The following is a 21,033-nucleotide window of genomic DNA, read 5'->3' as shown; positions in this document are numbered from 1 at the left end:
GGCGTGAATAAATCTAAGGCGATATTTACCCCAAGGTAATTTGGGGTAAAGATATGGCGTTTTAGACAGTTTGGAAAGTAATTAACAATAATCCATCTATCTATCCATCTATTATCTGTACTGCTTATTCTTAGATGGGCAGAGGGGACCGGAGCCAAAGGGCGACACCCCGGACTAGGCGTCAGTCAGTCGCAGGGCTGAGACATAATTATCAATAATAGTTGACATTTAAAATCACCAACTTACTAAAAGGCCATGAAATGTACAGGAATCAGGAGAAGATTAGTCAGTTTAGAGCTTATTAACTGAAATGCATATTGTGGGTTTGACGCTGAATCCCACTAATCTTCTTGCAGTTTAACAGCATGAATTCATTTGTTTTCACTTTCTTCCAGATTATCAAGCTGCTGGATGGGAAGCGTTCACAAGCAGTCGGCATCCTCATTTCGAGCCTGCATCTGGAGATGAAGGACATTCAGCAAGGTGAGAAATGTTCGGTTCAGCACGTCTGGATGCTTGAGCACGCTATGATATCATTTTAAAGGAGCTCTTTAATGGAGCTCTTATTTAGATGAACTGTATTTACGGTCCCATTTAACGATAAATTACAGATGAGTCCTGATGTAATGCAGATGGAGTTATTTCTAGAGATGAGATGAGATAGCAAGCCCTGCAGCGGAGAATAATTTCCTACCCCTTGACAGCTACTAATTTGTAACTAGACACACTTTTTTGGGGGGGGGGGAGACATTTGTGCTTCAAGTGGAACAGGGATGATTTTTCCAGTCACCACGTTGGGAAAGAAAATGCTTCAATTTGTCAAAATGTGAGATGGAAACACTGGAATGAAAGCAGCCTTTCAGTTTTTCTGTCAGGCTGCTTGGAGTACTTAAAATCAAATTGCCATCTCCTTCATTTGAAGATCTGTGTGGACTGATTGCATGCTTGGCTGTGGAAAAATGCAGGCATGCAGCAGTGGCTGTTTGCGTGCATAAACACTTAATGTGCGCGATGGGGACAGCGTAGATGGGCCAGGAATTGGTCCTGTCCTGGGACTGTGGCGGAGAATGCCTGCCGCCTGCTAGTCTGAGCATGCGGCCAGCAGATCTGTTTATTGTAGCCAGTGACGGTTTCCACAAGCCTAATGGGACTGACACCCCACTAATGATCTAAGCATGTACAAAACCACCTTCCACAGTTAGCAGACACTGCGCTACCACATAAAACCACCTCAAACACCAGCCAAACAGCACCAGGACGCACATTTTGTTTAGAGTTTTTTCCCCTTTCCCTTCAATCCTTTCCTCTAGTGTCACTTTGGTTAAAAAAAAAACACCAGCTCACACCCAGCATGAGGCTGCTTCCTTGTGCCTTAATGGGAGGTATATGTGAAATTAACAATTTGAATCTGACAATGAAGGACAGCGCCCTAACAAGCACTTCTAAGGGCCCTAGTCCCTGGCCTCGCCTGCTTGCCTCCCCTTTGTTGCCAAATTAAAAGGACATGGGACATGTAATGCAATTAGAGCTACTAGGGAGGGAGGGAGGGGAGTAGAGAAGGTAGCGCTCTGGTTCAGGGAGAGAGGGGGTCAACTGCACCCGTCGGAGTGACTGGGGGACCTCAAGGGCCACCATGGTTCAAGGGCAAAGGGAGGCTCTCCCCCCCACACACACACCACCTCACCACACGTACACACATACACATGCTCACACACCACACATGCCCTTCCACACCAAAGCTGATGAGTGAAAAGTGGAAGGAGAGGGTGTGAGGCGGTTGGCAGGCAGGCTTTGATCTGTCGGTGTGGAGAGATATCCGGCTCCCCTCGGATCAGAGTGCTCCTGAGCACACTGGAGCAGGCCCCCCTTTGGTGTGTGATTGACGGCTGCATGGCTGAAGGACTGAATAATCCACTCTAATAAGATGTAGGAAATGGACCTCCAGCGTTCTCTCTGATCCAGACATTGGGACCACATTGACAGCTTTTCTGCAACAGGAACAGCTGGGAACCAGAATGCAAAGTATTACCTTGTTAGCTGGAAGCAGAGTGTGATTGAAAAGACCTGTGGTCTGTGTTGTTGTGCTAGTACAATACATGATACATGGTACCAATACCAGACTTCTTACTTCTTACATTGCAATAAACATGGTTTTCTACCTTTTTTTTTTGAGTGTTTAAAGCACCATGCATGAATTTTATCTAAATAATTACAGTGCAAAATTCACACAATTAGGATTTTAATTCTAATTTAAGTTGACAAGAATAGAGTTATTTAATTTTTGATTTTTAATTTTTAACATGAAAACACAGTCTTCCTCTTACAAATAAGTATTTAATTCATAATTCATAAGAAATAAAATACATGCTTTCTCAGTTCAACAGGGGGCTTTACTGCCGGAAGGTCTTACTTGGTCTCATATGAACTGTAATTTATGCTGACTAAAGTTACGTTTGCTACTTTTAATAGATTTTGCTGTGTATCCGACACTGTCCTACCGTTAAGATATATTTTACCGTTTGCTGTCATTGTGGCTACAGTGGCTGTTATTTATCAAAACCTACGCAGTTTCACTTATTAACCTTTATTTAACAAGGATATGTCCTATTAAGATTTAAAATCTCATTCACAAGGGAGTCCTCGCCCATACACATGCAGCAGCACAAAATAAAAACAGTGTGTACATGTTAAGAGGCTGATAAAATGCGAGCTAATGATGTCAAACTTAAACTAGATTTTGCAGGGTTAGGGTTAGTTTTGTTTTTGGATTTCGTGCCAACTTTTAGTTTTGGACACTTGTAGCTAAAATCACAATATGAACCATAATCAGAAAGTGGTTTGGTGCATCAGTTCTTCCTGAAGGGTTCCTGGTCTCGGTGACAGTGATTATTTGCCACACTGAGTGACTGATTTGGGAGCAGTAGGTGGTTCGCAGGCCCTCCTCAGCTGACACCAGCCAGACAACCAGCAGCACCGGAGCCATCCCTCCCATCCTCCTCCCCTCCTCCCTCACTGGGCCATAAACCTGTGACACCTTTCAGACACAAAACAGGAGTGACTTTCTCTTTTTGTGCCGTCCTGCTACATTCTGCCTTCCCCGCATAGTTTCATTTTCACTGTGTGAGTCAAGCTAAACAAACGAAGGAGGTCAAGAGATTTCACTCTTTTTTTTTTTTTCATAACATTTCTCAGTCCTTTGGTGTCTAAACCATGACATCCGCCAGCCTTTATTTACCCTTTTCTCTCTCTATCATGTCCCTCTTCCTCTTAACTCCTCCTGCATCCTCACCTCAGTCTTCCTCCCCCAGTCTGCTTTCTCCTGAAGAAGGACGTGACTGTATTTTCTTAGCATCTGTGATCTCAGACCCAGTCTGCCCCACATATATCTGCCCTCACAGGAAACACTCTCAGCTTTACCACCTCAAACTACCATCCCACATAAGGTGTATAATTCAACTACATGGTACTTGAATGAATTGAAGTGAACGTTTTGGTTTGTTTGTGCAGGTGTGCACCCTGCTTTTGGTCAAATATCGCACTTTTTTTCTGGTTTTGAAATTAGTTTCTTATTCTCCTACAACATATAGAATAGCTGACTTATAGTTTGCCACATATAGTTTATTAACCAAAGTTTGATAAATGTCATGAGTTTGTGTCCCTACTCGGAAACACAAGTTTGCTCTTCAAGCTCTTAAAAGGCAACGTGCTTTGGCCAAGATCTTATCCATTTATAAGACTGACTGCTCATAATAAATATCTTTACTGTTCCAGCGGTTCTTACTGTGGACAACTCTGTAGTGGACTTGGAGACGATTGAGGCTTTATATGAAAATGTGAGTATGAAGGATCAGTCTGTACAAGGTAATAAAAATACAGAGAAAGACAAGGCTGCGAAGGCATCTGAGAGCTTTAAAGCCAATCGAGAAAACCATGTTATTTTTGTTGTTAAAATTGGTTTTACTGTAGTATGTGGCATAATATCAGTGCAAACAGTTCTTGTTACTGTGCACTAATGTGTGTCATTCTCTTACTGAACATGTTTGCCTGTTATTTTTTATGTTTTGTGTCTTTATAGAGGGCCACCAGTGATGAGATGGAGAAGATAACGAGACATTATGAGAAATCTAAAGAGGATGAGGTCAAACTGCTGGACAAACCTGAACAGTAAGAATCCCCTCGACGGAAATGATACGATCAATCGATAAATCATTATAAACTTGCGCGTAATTATCAGAGGGATTAAGGTGAGCTCAGGTATCAGTATTAGCTCAAGAATTTAGTGCTATCAGTATTTAGTTGCCTGATATTCCACCCATAATTTTAGCTAAATCAAAATTAATTTGCATGGGTTTCTGGGAGTTCACAGGACACAATTAATGAAAAGCAACATGAAATAATTCTAGTATTAATTATTTGTTAGTTGATTTGAACTTATAGGATAATGGACTTATTTAATTACAGGTCAGACAAGTCAAACCATAAACATGGCTTGTTGGAAAACATGGCCAACACAGTGGGGCGTCATTTGTCTATTCTCCCTCAAAGTCTTAATTTCTCAGTACAGTCCTCTACAACTTTGTATGTGTGCAAACATGTGCATTAATGGACTTTGGTTCAGTAGTTCAGCAGTTCCTGTCAGGGTTAAGTACTCCGGGCCAGTTAACGAGGCCTGGGCCCAGCGGTGCCACTCAGCCTGGCCTTCATATTTCCATGTTTGACCAGAGCTGTCACTACGGCTGCCTGAGTCATCCCTACTCAGTGTCTACCTCCATCAGCAGGGTCTAATCACACAGGATGTTACCTCTCCGCTCCCCTCTGACACGGCACTGTTTACATAAGTCGTCCCGCATCAGGCCAGAGCTACCTTTGATCAGCCTCTGTGCGCCGCTCGCCGCTCTCCCTCCACCCGACCCCGTGGACCTTTCAAACCCAGCCGAGCAGCTCCGCTCATGCCTATCAGCTGCCTGCCTGTGAACAGCAACATTGACTCAGCCGGCCTGCGTGGGGAAGCGCGGCCTGCCAAGGACCCAAAATAGTTCATCCTGTTAGACGTTTTGTTTAATTCTGTCATAACACATCACACCCCATTCTCCTCCACCACCACCTCCTCCTCCTCCTCCTCCTCCTCCCCTTTTGTTTTCCAGGTTTCTCTATGAGCTCTCCCAGATTCCTGACTTCGCTGGCCGAGCCCACTGCATCATCTTCCAGTCGGTCTTCCTCGATACCATCTCCTCCCTCCGTCGCAAGGTGGAGATCATCTCGAATGTCTGCAAAGTAAGAACGTCACGGCAACAAACGTTGCATCAGAAAATCGTCATTAAGCCACGTGACAGTTTACTAACCCAAAGGCTGTGTTTGTCTGTGTGTGTGTGTGTTTGTGTGTGTATCCATGTCAGGCGCTGTTAGAGTGTGATAGTTTGCGTGATGTATTAGGTCTTGTTCTGGCCTTTGGGAACTATATGAACGGAGGAAACAGGACAAGAGGTCAGGCAGATGGCTTTGGACTGGAGATCCTCCCCAAACTGAAGGACGTTAAGAGCAGGGTAACACACGACTTCTAACTTTACACTCACAATCTTCCCAAGGTGCTGGTTAATATTAGCTAAGTAGGCCCACAAAGTGAACTCACAGTGATATATCAATACATATACACACTGATCTTAAACATCAGTCTTTTCTTCCTCAGGACAATCATATGAATCTGGTGGATTATGTTGTTTTATACTACCTGCGTAATTTTGACAAGGTAAGGTGCTGTCAATCAAAGTTCACAAAACTTTACACCCTTAAAACATCTGTCACTCAGCACTCATACACTTTTACGTGTGCTCCACTGCTCCAGCATGCCGGCACAGAAAAGAGTGTGTTCCCTCTGCCGGAGCCTCAGGATTTCTTCCAGGCTGCTCAGGTGAAGTTTGATGACCTCACCAAGGACATCAGGAAGCTGAAGAAAGATCTCACTGGTAGGACACGTCGCGTACTACATTCTTTTTCGCTGTGGCTTAAACTGCAGACCACATTGCGTTTTCTTGCTTAGTTCATTTTTGTAAGTGGGTCAGTGTAATTGTACACACCACCATCTTTTAATTAGAGCAGTTTAAATGTAAATGCACATGTCATGTACTCTTCCTGCCCTGTGCGGAGGGGGTTTGTGGGTCTGCTCGGGACCTCGGATGGCCTGAGGCAGCTTTTCCCAGTTTCCAGACATTGCATCCTAACAGCCGTGTCATCATAACATCACAACCACTCGTGTTTCGACGACGGAGCAGCTATTCAAATGTGCATCTAAGTTTCTCGGTTCTAGAGCACTCAAAAGCAGGAGTACAATCCCCGAAAGCAAGTTCCAGCTCGGTGAGGAAGCATCAGAGTGATAATTGGCAGATAAATGAGCAGACATGATTTTGGCGCTCCGTGCTCAAAGCGTTGTGGGCGCCGAGCCGCTCCATAGCCCAGCCAGCCAGCCAGTCAGTCAGTCTTGGCCAGGGCCATGTGGAGGTTAAAGGCGATGCCCCCCAGTGCCCCTGGTGTCTGTGGTTATTTAAATCAACCAATAATACGGCATATGAAAGCAATTAGATATGCTCTGCAGCTCTCCGCGACGTTTTTTTAGATTGCTGTTAAAGCCCTCTCCTCTCTGACCCGGGGGAAAAATACAAAGAGCCTACTAAAGCACCCAGACCCACCTCAAGCTGTCACTCATTTATTAGGAAAAATGGAAGACCTGAAGACAATAAATGCAACATAAGGGCCCTCGTATTTGATCTCTGCTGCAGCGCAGTCTGGCACGGTAGTCCTCAGGGGTATTAGCATCACAGGGCAAGCATTGGATTCTGGGTGCTTGGTGAGCTCCACCTCTGACTCCCACCTTTTTTTTATCCTCTCCAGCCGCCAGGAATAAATATTTATGCCTGGCTATTATAAACCAGCCTAAAGAAAGCAAGTGGTCTTAATTATAAAGCCAACACAGATCACTTTCATCCACATTGTGAATTGTGTCTTGACACCGAGAGGCTAACGCTGAGTCACACTTCAGTTTACTCGCCCTGTTTGACTTAGACAAGCAAGGCTGCCTGCCCCTCACCTGATCCTGAGGTGGCGACTGCAGTGTCTTGCCCTCCAGGCTTGGGTCAAAGGTCAGAGGACTTGGTGCTGGCAGTTAGAAATTCATCCTAGCTTAACCTCCTCCTCAGACAGAATTTCTCTTTTCTCATTCTCAATTCTCAGTCATACAAATCTCAGCATACGGTATTCAAGTTAACACAGCAGTGTGTTTGCAGGCACAAACGTGTGTGTGAGGTGTCTAATCGTCAGAGATGCTCAGGAGCGGGTCCCCATCCTCCTCGGCTGCCCTCTCCTTCACTGGCTTGTGCAGAAACATGATCCTCTTTTGATGGGGCTTCCTGTTTGGAAAGAGGGTGATGACCTCCCTCTGTGCTCCTCTCAGGGGGAGAGGGATGAGTGAGAGGCCACGAGGACCTAAACCTACTGTAGGACTCCCGTAAAGACAAATATCTTCAATTCTGTCTCAAATCATGCACAGTTGTGCAGTTGTGCTGTGCAAACCAGCATCCAAAAGATCCCTTTAACTTCTGCGTAATTGGACTGGACACAGAGGCAGGGACGCTACCGAATGAAATAGGATCAAATAAAAAGAAACAGTCAGAGCTCATTTGCTGCTCATGGGAGTTTAGTGTTTCACAGAAGGCCTGGCCCGGGTTAGGCATTCATCACTGTAGCAAATCAGACAGTGTCCTGATTTTAAATGGCCTTTAATGTCAGGTTCAGACAGGGCCTTTAGCCTGAGCTCTGTTTTACGACAGAGGCTCCGCTCGGAACGGCTTGTGTGAAGTCGGTGTGCTGAGGTACAGTCGGCGCAAACAGGGCAAAAGTAATGCTAAAAGTCTGGGTATTTGTCATTGACTGATGATTCAAGTCTGAGTGAATCTGAACTGTGAATCAAATCTGTCCAGATTTTTGCGTTTTTTTACAAAAAGGTTGATCAGCACTATTCTTTTGTAACACTGCAACATGATATAGACTATCCACATATTGAGCTCTAAAAGACATTTATAGATAAAAATCTAGCAGCAGTTAATCGTGGCATTAACCATTCTCTCATGAGGCAGCCGCAAAGTGATTTTGATGCTCCCTGCATCCAAACTTTAACAAGGGTTAATGCTCCCCCTCATATTCTAAGCCCTGCCTGACATTTCTACCTGTCAGCACGATATTCTCCAGCAAAAACCTAAGGAGAAGGGTCATAGTTTGATGGATACGAGTTGATTTATGAAGAGTGGGGAGAGGGGAGCGATTGTCTTACCTTTCCCTCCTGAGGCAGTCTCCTGGCTGACCTCACCGAGTGGGAATAATAGGATTCATCCCATAGAAAGGGGAGCTGGAAGTCTGACAGTCTTCTCGGTTCTGAGATAATTGGGGATCAGTGAGAGAATTCACTTTTCCAGGTATAAATAACTAGAATATGCCACGGCGGGAGCACTGTACTGGTTTAACCTCTGATCAAAGGTAAAAAAGTACCTCCAAAAATGCTTTTACAGCAGGCCTTAAGAGGTTCACCATCTGATTCTACATGCCTGATCCGATTCACTTCTACGTATTAGCACAACTGAGAAAAATGGTATATGAAATGAATTTGAACCTGTATCATCATTAGAACTTAACACACCCTGTGTTAACTTTTAATAAGGATCCAGAGCTACAGAGACAGGAGGTATTGGGGCGTTAAGGCCACAATTCACAGACAGAAACACTCATCAGACAGCTAGCTCCCTCATCTTGTGGTCTTCCGCAGGCTCCACTGTTTGAGCATTTTCTCTAATCCATTCGCACAGTTGTGCATTGTCTCGGTGTGCCGTGATTTCCTGGTAGCTGCAGTGGGGGCTCTTGCTCATTGTGGTAAAATCATAAGTACATATTGACATCAAAGTCACCCATTTGGACAAACCACACGGGGTAAATCCTGGAGCAGAAGTCTGGCTCTCTGGTTTGTTTTTCTTCCCGTTTACTCCGCTGCTGCACCCCTTTACCCACAGCTTGTTGTCATGTTACCTCATATTACACAATAGCTTCTCTCCTATTCGGATGCGATGGATTGGGCAATGATTCCTCTGTGTGGTTGGAAGTGTGGCTCGAGCGCTCTGGGATATGAGCTGAGCCCGTTTAAGCCCACACTGCGGCAGTCTGTACCTGAGGCTCTAGTTGGATGTGTTTGCACATGGAAGCTCAAATCTAGCACAGGAAAATTTTCTTCTGGTTTTCTGCTGGTTTAACACAGTCCACAGAAACACCTCTGTTCAGTGATTTGAATAACACCTTGATGGAGAATACATTTGCACCCCTGTTTCACGATCCGCCGGCTGTAATCTTATCTGTCCCATTGTGGTAACGGAGGAAGGGTTTTAAAGATCGGTGCTGTGGCTCTCGTCCGGATCACGCCTGCCTGTGGTGGGAAACCAGTCCTTTGTGGATACATGACTGGACATATAGAGCCTGATTGGAAACAATTGGACACGACACAGGGCGACACTGTAGCATAGTTGTTACTGTAAATTGGAAAATCCACTTTGTACACAAATGGAGAGGACAAACTATTATCACAGTTACTAGTAGGGGTGATACAATATGCATTATTAGGTACCAGGTGTCTACATGAATATACATTTTTAGCACGTTAAATTAACAGAAGCAATCTATCATTTGATTGGGACATATTGTATAGTGATTGGTTTGGTATCTATGTGTCAGAATGGCCAGTTCATACTGTATGATTACATGTTAAATCAAAATAGGAATTCAAGATATGCTTAATTTAGACTTGATTAGCCAAAATATAAATGTCCCTGATCTCTAACTTAATTATCAGAATTAAGATAAAAACTACGGCTTTGTGTGTGTGAGATTATTTCACATAAAACAATGTCATTGTTATACCAAGTCAATGATTATATAGCGATTCATAATGCAACTATTTACTCTATATCCATGAGTCTAAATATTTATCTGTGCATATATCCAAAACTATAGTTGGTCATAATGTTAATTCAAGACATAAAAAAATTTAATTACACTGTCAATCGATGGGCTCGTGCTTGTTTTGTTGTTAAGTGCTTTCTGGGAATTAAATGTCATTTAAAATAAAATCACACACCAAATTTGAAGAAAACCATCAAATAAAAGACAAGAGTAAAACAAAGTAATGACATGGAGGCCCACATGAACAAAGAAAAAAAAAAAAAAAAAGTTTCTCATAATTTTATTTACTTCATATTCATTCAGCTCATCAGAGCAGAAATTATGTACGATTACTTGAATACAAACATTTAAAATAAATACTCAAAATGAGATAAACGCACATTATTATCATTATCACAACTCTCTCTTTTGCTGAATCTGATTTCTCTCGGTTTGTCCCATCAAAGCTTGCGGGACAAAGAGCGACGTATCAGCATTGGCTGTGCCACACATTTTAGTTTCATTTGTGACCAGTAAAGATTTTTAATTTTTTTAACATTTCTGGCAAAGGTCGTTCAGTTGTAAAGGCTTCTGTCTAACCTGATTCATGGCGTCAGTCATTTATTTTCAGGAGCGTCCTTCACTTGAATGCACCCCCCTAAAAGATGCATCATCACTCCAAGACAATGTCTCAAACTCCAGCTTTTAGTTTTTATTCTTTACAGCTGCTGTGTTTTTGTGGGCTTCCTCCTTGCGGCCTTTGCTGTCTGGACCACATTTGGAAGTGAGCCTCCTCTAAATTGTAGAGTTGCTGTTTTGAACACTGTTTTAATGGGGGCCTTTTGAGTTGGGGGATTTCTGGTAAGGAAACGTGGTTTGTCCAAACAGGATATTTTGGTTGTCATGTTTGTATGGTCGCTGATTTTCTGTTTTTTATTTTGATAACTGCTGCCTCTCACTATCTACGACTTTAAAAAGTGCCCTGGAATCTAGACTGCGAGGCTGCGCGCGGTTACTCCTCAATTTTAATGCTCAGACGTCGTGTTTCCTGTCTGATTTATTAAGACAGCCAATAAATAAAAGATGTAATGGAGTTTACCGAGCTGCAGGTGCTGCGTCTCCGCATGCAAACACACAAGAGCCGAAATCAGTTCTAGGAGCAGTGACGCAGTGAAGTGAGACGACGGCCAGACCTCTTAATGCTTTTGTTGTGTTGCAGAACTATTTAGCTATGCAGTCATAAGCAAGTTGAGGTATTTATTGCAACCATTAATGACTTACAGGTTGGAGGAATGTGCCAAAGTTCTTTCACTAGGCGTCTGTGTGTGTATAGTAACCCAGGCTTACAGTGGAGAGGAAATGGGGAAGGTCCGGCTGGAACGCGCTCAGACACGCCTGTTTCCTCTGAGCTCGTGTGAGCTGGGTCATTTGGCAACGCACAGAAAGCCCATCCGCAAACAGCAAACACATCTGCTGCACTCACATGCGCAATATTAAGACATCAGAAACACGAGATGCTCTCCGCCAATAGTGTGAGCTGAAACAAGTGACTGAACGAGGAAAAAAGACTGAATCACAAGCACTACTTGACATTAAAACTAGAATTTTGTGTTAAAAATTCAAATTGAATGCAGTTCTATGAAACTCTGTGTGGTAAACCCCTTTATGCCTCCCACCGCCCCCCACCGCTGTCGTCATCTTCGGTTCATTTAACAAGGAGAAGGGAGTCTGTGGCTTTCCATTGTGGCATATTTAGTCAGTCATTAAGTTTATTTTGAGTGAAATCACACAATGCACTTTACCAAAAAAAAGAAAAAGAAAGGACATTCACAGAAAGAGAAGAAATGAACAAAATAGAATAAATAACACAAAGTATGTATGCATGTCCTCCCCACGTTTTGATGAACTGATTTCAGATTTTAACTTCACTTATGTGATTAGTTAGTTTCATTGTCTTTGCTCGTTTTCTGAACGGCCTACCTTTTTATGATTTGTCCCTTTTGTTAAGAGGCATTTCTTCCTGTTTTATCATTCATCATTTCCCTCCGTTGTGTTCTCTGCTCTCCACCAGCTCGAGAGAAGGACGTGCAGAAGGTGTGTGCTAACTCGGCAGAGGGACACCTCCAGCCCTTCAAGGAGAAGATGGAAGGATTCATCTCTGCTGGTGAGTCGAGCTAAGGTTTTTATGAAACACAGAAATATTATGGAAACACTGTACCACATTTTAGTAGTTTGACTTTTTTGATTCCAAATTTATGTAAATAAGTGTCCTTTTTAGCTATGTTGCAAATATGTAGTCGGTGGAACACAACAGTGCAGCAGTGACCTTTTAGCACCAAAAGACAGCAAAAAATTGTGTCACTGATTGTACCACATTTTACCACAGTGTATTAAATCATACAATAATCCCTCTGTTTGCCTGCTCAGAAGCTGGCCTTTCTCATGTAAATTTGTGAAGGACCCCAAAGAAAATTTTTAGTCCTCAAAGATGAAACACAGAGGATTTACAGCCAAGGAGATAGTCGTGCGAGCGAGCTTACACAGCTAAAAAAGCGCCGTTTTCACCCGCAGCATGGGACCTTTTAAAAAAAGGAAGGTATAATTATGTTTTTCGCCATGTCAGACAGTCAGCTGGGTGGTGCAGAATCTGCCTCTTAGTGCGTGCGTGTGTGTGCGTGTGTGTTTTTGTTCTTGCTGGTAGTGGGCGTCACGGTGCGCTGCATGACAGCATGAGGACAGGAGTCTACAGGCCTGTAGAAGGGATCACATTGCCTCTAACATGGCTCTCATGTACTCTCGGCTGCCATAAAGCTGGCAGGACATCTCTGCCTGAGGCCTTGTAAAGACTGGCCGGCCTCAGTGGATCAGGCCTGGGGACCACCGGGACAGGAGCAGAGCTTCCCCGACACACTCTGATCATCTTGCCTTTTGTCCCCTTTCTGACCCACACACACTGGTGCTCTCCTGCTCTGTTCCTTCCCACCCTTGCGTTACAGCTGTGATAGCTACCAACAAAGAAAGGTGCACAGAATCCCTCCACATCTACGTCCCTTTCAACCTTCATTACTTATGGAAGTGTGAGAACTTACGCACAAGTACTTTGGTTAACTGATGAAAGTGGCTGCATACACATTTCCCTGCTCTCATCCTTTAAGTCATTGTCCATGTTGGCCATTAGACATCCGTATGCTGCTTTACCAAAACTTTATTATACACAAATCTTCCTCTGCATCTGAGTGAATGCCAGTGTCGCACTCTCACATCAGTTGATACAGATGTGCCTGGATAAACAGTAAACATGGCAACAGAAACTAGTCGGTCGGCCAATTTAGCCGCCACCGAAGGGACCAAAGGGAAACTGGACCTTCAGAACTTTTTTCTACTAAAGAAATGGTTACTATATAAAAAAAAAAAAAAATTCGATTCAGTTTCATGGTAAGCAGCTTAAACCACTAGGCAATCCTTTTCCAAGTCTTGGTGCCAGAGGGACGTGTCCCTGTCACACATGGGCTGGACTACAAGAAAGGATTAATTGTCTGCATTACTTACAAACAATAGACTCACTCCATTATAAAGGAGTCGGATGATGTATCTCACAGGGAGATTGTAGCCATGTGTTCGCGGTGCAGAGTGTAAACGTGTGAGGAGTCCACGTTTGCAGTACAATGTCTGAAAAGACTTTTGTTATTGCACACAAATATAAATGTACCATGATGTTGTTCTAGTTAACTTACCCACCTTAACTACTTGCGCCTTAACTGCTTTGGTCAGAATCACAGAGTAGTTGAAAGCTTTTATAAGCACTGTGGTTGCCACTGGCTACAAAATGGCATTGGTTTGCGGACGCACATCTTGAACATAAACTTTCCAGTGGAATACTTGTAAACCTTTCTTTCATAAACAGAATTCCTCGAGCTGTTGCCCATGCTTTGGGAGGAGCGGCGTGCAATCATCGTTCGTGATGATTCCATGACTTCAAAAGGCAAAACAAAGCAACAGCTCTCACATCAAAGAGCGGCTGAGGCTCTTAAACTCTGACTCATCAGCGAATGAGTGAATTTCTCACCCAGGTAAACGCTCGGGAGGCTGACCGCAGATGCATGTGTTGGACACATGATTTCGGATATGGAAATGAACCATTAAAATGAACCGTGTCATCACCATGAGCCTCAAAATGCATTCTGTGTCATATCCTCATACAAGAGGATCAAAGTATACCAGTGAATCAATAGAAATTGACTTTGTACTGAGAGTTGCGTCCCTGAGCAGCACTGCCCCATAACCCAGCCTGTGGAGAAGCTCACAGCAGGGCCTGCAGGTGAACCCAAACGCCCTGCACTCTGCCTCTTAAAGTCGCCTGTGTGATCTCTCCCAGATCTAACAGGGGATACCTCCTAAAAACCCAGTGATCCATTCTCTTGTAAGGCTCTTCCTACGCTTGTACCGCTCCGGTTTTGAGACAAGTCTCTCTAAGCCTCTCTAGCTTCTGAAATGTTTGCTTTTTGTTTCATATATGCAGACTCAGTGAGTTACGTAGAGTTCATTTCATCTCGTTCACCTATTTTCTACTTTATTTCAAGATGCAACGCTGTTTTGCAGAACTTTTCTCTAAGGTTAAATTAAAAACCATGGTGGTTTCAGCATCTAATCAACCACCCTTCTGTTTCCTTTTTTAGTGCGAGCTTTTGGAAACTTTAATTTACCTATACTCTGACAAGTATATTTTTCATGTTGAGTACAAGCCATGACTAATTGAAAACAAATTCCTGCTTTTAATCTCATCTTTTGCAAGTCTCTTTCCACTGGCTCTCTGAGGAAATACATGTGTATCATCACACCCTCTGCGCTTTCTTTGGTTGTCGGAGTCTGAGTCACTGACAACAAAGTTCCACTTATTCAGATGACTGTGCATTACGTGGACCGAGTAGAATTTGCAGACAGCAACTGTCCAAGGAACCTGTTTTTGATGAAGTCTCATGTGTGTTCAGATAGAGGCGGTGTAGGGAAAACAGAGAGGGATGCTTTATGGAAAAGTCCTCAGCATCTCTCTTGGACTGCTTTCCATCGCTTTGTTATCTAGCTGCTCGGTGTAGCAGCGGTTTGGAAAAGTGTGTCAGAGTTTTAAAGCCCTAATTTATTGTCCCTCTCAGCATGCACATCTCATAACTTTCTAGTTAGCGACTACTGGTTTCATGTTTACACAGGGAGCGGAGGAAGAGAAACTTCACACATCCTCTCTCTCCGGGCCGCTCTCTCCCTCACGCTCAGCTTCTCGGCTCCAGTGCCACCTCTGCACAGTCGCACCAGAGGGGTACCTCAGGCGCCAGCCTGACCCCCACTGAGACTAATGCCATTGGTCACGGCCCCTCTACTTTTCCCCCCTCCTCCTGCTGTCCCAGACATAGCCACAATCTCCCTTCATTAGGTTTACCTCAGCCCCCTTGCCCACATACATGTAAAAAAAAAAAAAAAAGAGTAAAAACAAAAGGGGTGGTTGGTTGGAGGCTTAAGCTCACCTTCTCCCAAAAGACCCCCAAACCTGCCTTTGAACAATTTTTTGGAGACTTCCCCCTCTTAAATCTTCAAGTAGAAAAGGTCCCCCATCATTGTAAAAAGGATGAATCTGGAAAAATGCAATAAATCTGAGATCACAGGCACTCTCTGGCCCTAGATAAATTCTTGCACCTCGGCCTGGCCCGCCGCACACATCTGCCTTGCATTTAGACACTTTTACATGGCAGGAGTCCACAGGAGCCTCCAGTTCCCAAGTGTCTCCACCCAATCCTGCACCCCTGCCTCAGCTCTGCTCAGAACACGTACATCCACACAAACACACACGCGCATACACCTTTCGCAAACAGGTCACCGCCGCAGCCCCCCCCCCACCCCCAGGGCGTCACAGGCTCACACGTCATCACACAGAAGCATGTCAAACTTTACAATGAGCTTAACTGTCAATTGGATAACATGCTTGGTTGTGTCAGTGATGTCTCAACCCACAGCTCTTCTTCTTCTTCTTCTTCTTCTTCTTCTTCTTCTCAATTGACAACTCAAAGAATTGGTAATGAACACAGCGCTCCCCCTCTGGACTCCGCCGTGCTCCTGAGATCAGTTCTGAGTGGCCATCAGTGGAAACATTTGTTCATCTATGTCACCAGAAGTCCCATAATCCACCCTATGATCAGTCTTAATCCAATATTTTCTTTTTTTTTTCTCTCCACAGCTCAAAAGGAGCGCTCCTCCGAAGAGGACCGACTCAATGCGGCACAGAAAAGGTAGGAGACGGGCCTTTAAAAACCCCCAAACTAAGGCGCATTTAAAATCATGAATGAAAGATCATGTTTGGATAGAAAAAAATTATATTTCCTGCGGATTTCATCACTCAAAAGGGGAGTTCTGTCAGGCGTTATGGATTGCAAATGTCACAAAGTAGTGCTGAGTTCTTTAGCTATGCTATGCTTCACATAGATAACATGGCTGGTAACTGATAGCACTAATGCTTGCAATTTTCTATAGCTGCGTACAGTTATTAGCACCAGGTGATAAGGTTTCTGGTAAGATGAAGAGTCCAGTACATAGTGGTTGAGAAATTCTGAAACTTTCTCTTTGCATGTGATTTATTTTGCCAGACTTTTTCAGATATCTTGTAGGTATCTATACACCTGTGCTAGGCCTCGGCTTCTGTCATTTATCTTAAGGACAAATAAACAAGACGCCCATGCTCACCAGAAACAGCAGTGGACTATTACGCACACACAGAATGTGCAGCACACTGAACGCCCCATGATTCCTCCCCCGCAGTTCCTATCATTCTTATCTGCCATGTTTTGTGCAGAAGACTCCCAAGAGTTTTCTGAGAGGCATCTGATTTATAGGCGTTAGACACACTGGCAGCGGCTGAGCTCGCTGTCCAAGCGAAATCATATCTGGAACATTTCATATTGGAAAAAGATGGTGGAGCAGACAAACAAAGCAAATAGATTATTTTTGCCTTGTTTGGATAGAGAGCAGAATTGTTTGCTTTAAATCGTAACTCCCCCACTTCCAAAATAAATCATGAAAGCACATAAAGGAGAAAGTGAAAGACGCCGGACGCAGGAAAATGGAAACTATAAACAATTAGGAAGTTGATTGCCTTGGACAATACAATAACTCAGCGACTGGTTCCAAACGGTTCTGTTTCATGTTGCTGTCTTTAAGCCAAGAGAATCGCTGAGGGGCTAATGCGCCTCTCACTCTCCGTCCTGGCCCCTCACCCCTGCCTTCACCATATAGTGATATGTCTATCTGCTGAACTGAACTGACACGTGTGTGTGCGTGTGTGCACGTGTGTGTGTGCACGCGCACCCTATTGTGCATGAGTGACACCACTGTAATGAAGGTGTTGAACTTGGAGGGGAATATTGATCAAAAGGGCCCCGCAGCCGACAGCACCTTTGCCTTTTAATGAAGTTTTCCTTTAATTTCATCTAAAGAGGGGGCTGGCTGACTGGCGCTAGGTAGAGCAGGAGGGAGGAGGAGGAGGTGGGGGGGTTCTATTTCTCAGGTTCCCACAGAGCCACCTCATAAAAGTGACACGCTGTTGATGAATATGGGCGTCAGCGGGCTCACCGGGCCCTGGGTGGGCTCTCACATCTGCGCTGGGTGAGGGATCCTCACACAAACACACACACACACACAACAGCAGCAGTGGACGCAACATTGCGGTTGGTTTAGGAAACAGACAACACATCCTTAGTGCTACTTATTACCTCACTCGGCCTCACGCGGAGCCAGTGAGTTTAGACGCTTGCGAGTCAAAGTCAACCACCGGCGAACAGGACTGAGTGATATGAAGCAGCATCAGGATGCTGACAAAAAGGTAGTTGTGACTGAAATGTGTGCAGTATTCAAAAACGGTCAAACTAAAGATCATTTTCATTATAAAATGTGAGAAAATGGCAAGATTGTGCTTAGACATCATTTAACATTTGAGCTTGACAGAGTTTTAGGGGTTTTAGTATTCAAATATATTTAGCAGTAATCATTTTTAGGCATGCAAGCGATGTGGCTGTTTGGATCAGTCCCCCACTTTGGTCCAGATTCATCAGCAGCTACTGAATGAATTGCCATGAAATGTGGTACAGACATTTATAGTCCCCTCAGGGTGAATTGTAATGACTTTGAGGATCCCTTAACTTTTTTTATTTAGCACCATCATCAGGTCAAATTTTCAATTCGCAATCCGCTTTGGTTCATGACCAAATACCTGCAAAACAAATAACGTTTCCATCAGCCTTAGTTATAGTTGGTCTTTTGTCCTACTTGGCAAATGCTAGAATGTGTTGTTAGCAACTCTTAAACTTGTTCCAACATGGATGCATATCAAATGTATATGGAAAATGCAAAATCACATAGAAGATAATTTAGTTGATGTTAGTGGATCAGACAAAACCCTCACACACGTAAAACAAAAACTTCAAAAGCTCTGTTTGTTCATTTTCAGTCCCAATGTGAGTCTATTAAGTTAATTTCTGTTTGTTTTGTAAAAAAAAAAAGTAGCAGAACTTTTTTTTTTACTAAACGTTCCGCCCCTCCTTGGTGTGTCGGTGCCTTTTCCTCGACATGCAGTCCTAATTTGTCTGCTTCATGTTTGGTTTCTACTGAGGTTTTCTGGTTCTGTCCTCGGTTCCGTCTCATTAAGTTCCCTTCTCCCACATCATGCTCAATTTCATCTGGCCCAGCTGTCTCCTCTGCAGTCACCACGCAGTTATGGTTTCATAGATGCTAGATGCTGTGTGTTTATATTCTTCTCGGGTATTGTGAGACGAGGATGACAGAAAACGACTCCGTGCCTCTGCTGAATCAGCCAACAACACGGACTTTTCTTCTGTAATCTTTTGACTGGGGAACAAAGGAATGCAGAGTTGCCTGTCCAAATATTTCCCTCATTCTCATGGCTGCTCATGGTTTTGTAATGGGTCTTTTTTTATTGCTGTCAGTGAGGAATGCCGGCTGTGGGTGCCGCAGTAAACCCTCTCACGGCAATGGCATCATAGCGTGGATTACAAAAGTGTGTGTTTGTGCGCACGAGTGTAATTGTTCTGCACTCGCAAATGAACAAAGGCCTGCTTGATTTTGTTTATGTTTCGTAGGTATACTCACATGTGTGTGAGTGTTTTTGCATCTGTTTTGAGTGAAGCTTTGTGTGTCTGCTTGTTGCATATGCTCAGGAGGGTAAAAGGAAAAGCTCTGTTGCTTGATTTGTGCATGCTCTGACATGATGACCCAGGGTCAGGAGAGGAGCTGATGGAGAAGAGACCCTGTTCATCATTCCAGACCTGGCCGGCTGCAACAAAGCTACCTGGGACGGAAGGTCTGTTTGGTCAATCTAAACATCCCAGAGCCTCTGATTCCTTTTGTAGCTTACAGGATGATCTACAGCGTTCTTCCCTTTTTTTTTTTTTTTTTTTTGAGCATCCCAGCAAAATGACGCAACTCGGGGGAAATGGGAAGCAGGCTCGCGCAGAAGCCGCTTTTCTCCAGCTTTTAGTGGGCCGTCTGGGCAGCATATTGTCCCATTCCACTCCGCGTGAATATGTCTTAGATTAGCGTCGCAAAAAGCCACCAAGCATCTGGAGGTCAGAGCCTATCTGGGTGTCAATGGGACAGGGAGCATCCCTGAATCATAGCCCCTTTTTATCAACCCTTTGACAAGCAGGGCTAGAAAATGTCTTTCATGTTTGGGTTAGGGGGGGAATCTGAAGCAGCAGGCTGCTTTTCATGCCTTGTGTGTGCCGCTGAGAGCCTCACAAAGAGTCCAGATTTGGTTACAATTGAATTAGACTGAGGAGCTGGCCTACAACAGTGCTGCAGTCAGTCCCGGCAAACAGAAAATCCAGAATTTGTTTATTCGCATAGATCTGTTCTTTTATGTTCTTGGATGTTGTATGAATGTGTGCGTCTTGGTGTGTTGTTGTGTCTGGAGGAGCAGCAGCCTGTTTCTTGGCTGTCTCCTCTGGCAGTCTTCCCCTGCAGGCTGTGGAGGTCAATGCGATAATGGAGCCGCTGCTACTGGCTCTCCCCCGCGGCGCAGCAGGGTGGACACTCTCCTTCCAGCTGTGCTTCTCGCCTCTCCGCCTGAATCCACATCCATCATTTTCTGCGCGCGCTGCGTTTCTTGGGCATACGCACCTTAGCTTCCTTGTCCTCTTTCCCCTCGCTGTTTATAACTTTGTCTTGTAAATTCAGAATAGCTCACTGAAGCACGCCATTATTTATGTCTGAGATTATTTATAAGTGTTTATGTGTGATAGGACAACACTATTTGTGCCTCTGCTCTGTTTTCCCCTACAGTTTCCAGGACACGGTGAGCTACTTTGGGGTTAAGCCAAAATCCGGGGAGAAAGAAGTGGCCCCGGGTCACTTTTTTATGCTTTGGTACGAGTTTTGCAATGACTTCAAGAACACCTGGATACGACAAAGCAAGAACATCTCCAAGGAGAGGTGAGTCGGATTCTGGTGTTGTTCCATTTAGTAGTTTCTCTGTCAGAAAGACACAAAGATCAGTCCACTTGTTGTGAGGAGTAGAACGGGTAAAAAGGTTCTAACAAAAGATGCTATTGAGTTGCATTGTGAGAAATGTAGGATCTAGTGTTTTTGGAGCTTGCACATACTTGGAACTAAAAGTCAGGGTTTCTCTGTCTCTGCTGAGTACAATGTCGCCATTCTTTTTTTTTTTTTTTTATTATCTGCATCTTGGTAGTCACAAACTTGAAAGTGCAATGCTAAATTGGTGGAATCATAAAAAGCTGACTGACCCATGTAAAGTTTGATGTTTAGTGTCCGGCGCAAAGATTTCTGTAAAGCATCTTGTTTCTTGGTCAGTGGATATACCTCAACTCTCGCAAAAAACACAAACTTGGCTACCAAACTGAGGCGCAGCCATCTCATCCTGGGGTCAGACTTCTCATCTTCATCACCTTCAGATAGGTGCTTAACAACCTCTAGACATTGTGTCAAATTAGCACTGATTGTACAAGCGTGATGCGGAGATGCTGGGTTGGGAGAGAGTGGCCATCAAAG

The 21,033-nt window shown here is 44.1% G+C and overlaps 1 protein-coding gene across 2 annotated transcripts in view; it reads left to right on the top strand.

The window, feature by feature from the left end:
* Nucleotides 1–21,033, top strand: part of LOC139212299 (formin-like) — a 47,697-nt gene that overhangs the window by 23,576 nt on the left and 3,088 nt on the right. For both annotated transcript variants that reach the window (XM_070842814.1, XM_070842813.1), the window contains 10 exons: nucleotides 396–483; nucleotides 3,772–3,833; nucleotides 4,076–4,164; nucleotides 5,145–5,274; nucleotides 5,397–5,543; nucleotides 5,687–5,746; nucleotides 5,843–5,963; nucleotides 12,041–12,133; nucleotides 16,193–16,244; nucleotides 20,305–20,454. In XM_070842814.1, coding sequence (XP_070698915.1) covers nucleotides 396–483; nucleotides 3,772–3,833; nucleotides 4,076–4,164; nucleotides 5,145–5,274; nucleotides 5,397–5,543; nucleotides 5,687–5,746; nucleotides 5,843–5,963; nucleotides 12,041–12,133; nucleotides 16,193–16,244; nucleotides 20,305–20,454 — 992 coding nt within the window. The remainder of the gene's footprint in view (nucleotides 1–395; nucleotides 484–3,771; nucleotides 3,834–4,075; nucleotides 4,165–5,144; nucleotides 5,275–5,396; nucleotides 5,544–5,686; nucleotides 5,747–5,842; nucleotides 5,964–12,040; nucleotides 12,134–16,192; nucleotides 16,245–20,304; nucleotides 20,455–21,033) is intronic.

The sequence above is a fragment of the Pempheris klunzingeri genome, chromosome 13 (genome assembly GCF_042242105.1).
Source record: "Pempheris klunzingeri isolate RE-2024b chromosome 13, fPemKlu1.hap1, whole genome shotgun sequence".
In the NCBI taxonomy this organism is placed as follows: Eukaryota; Metazoa; Chordata; class Actinopteri; order Acropomatiformes; family Pempheridae; genus Pempheris; species Pempheris klunzingeri.
The sequence above is the reverse complement of the archived record's forward strand: the minus strand, read 5'-3'. Positions and strand labels throughout refer to the sequence as shown.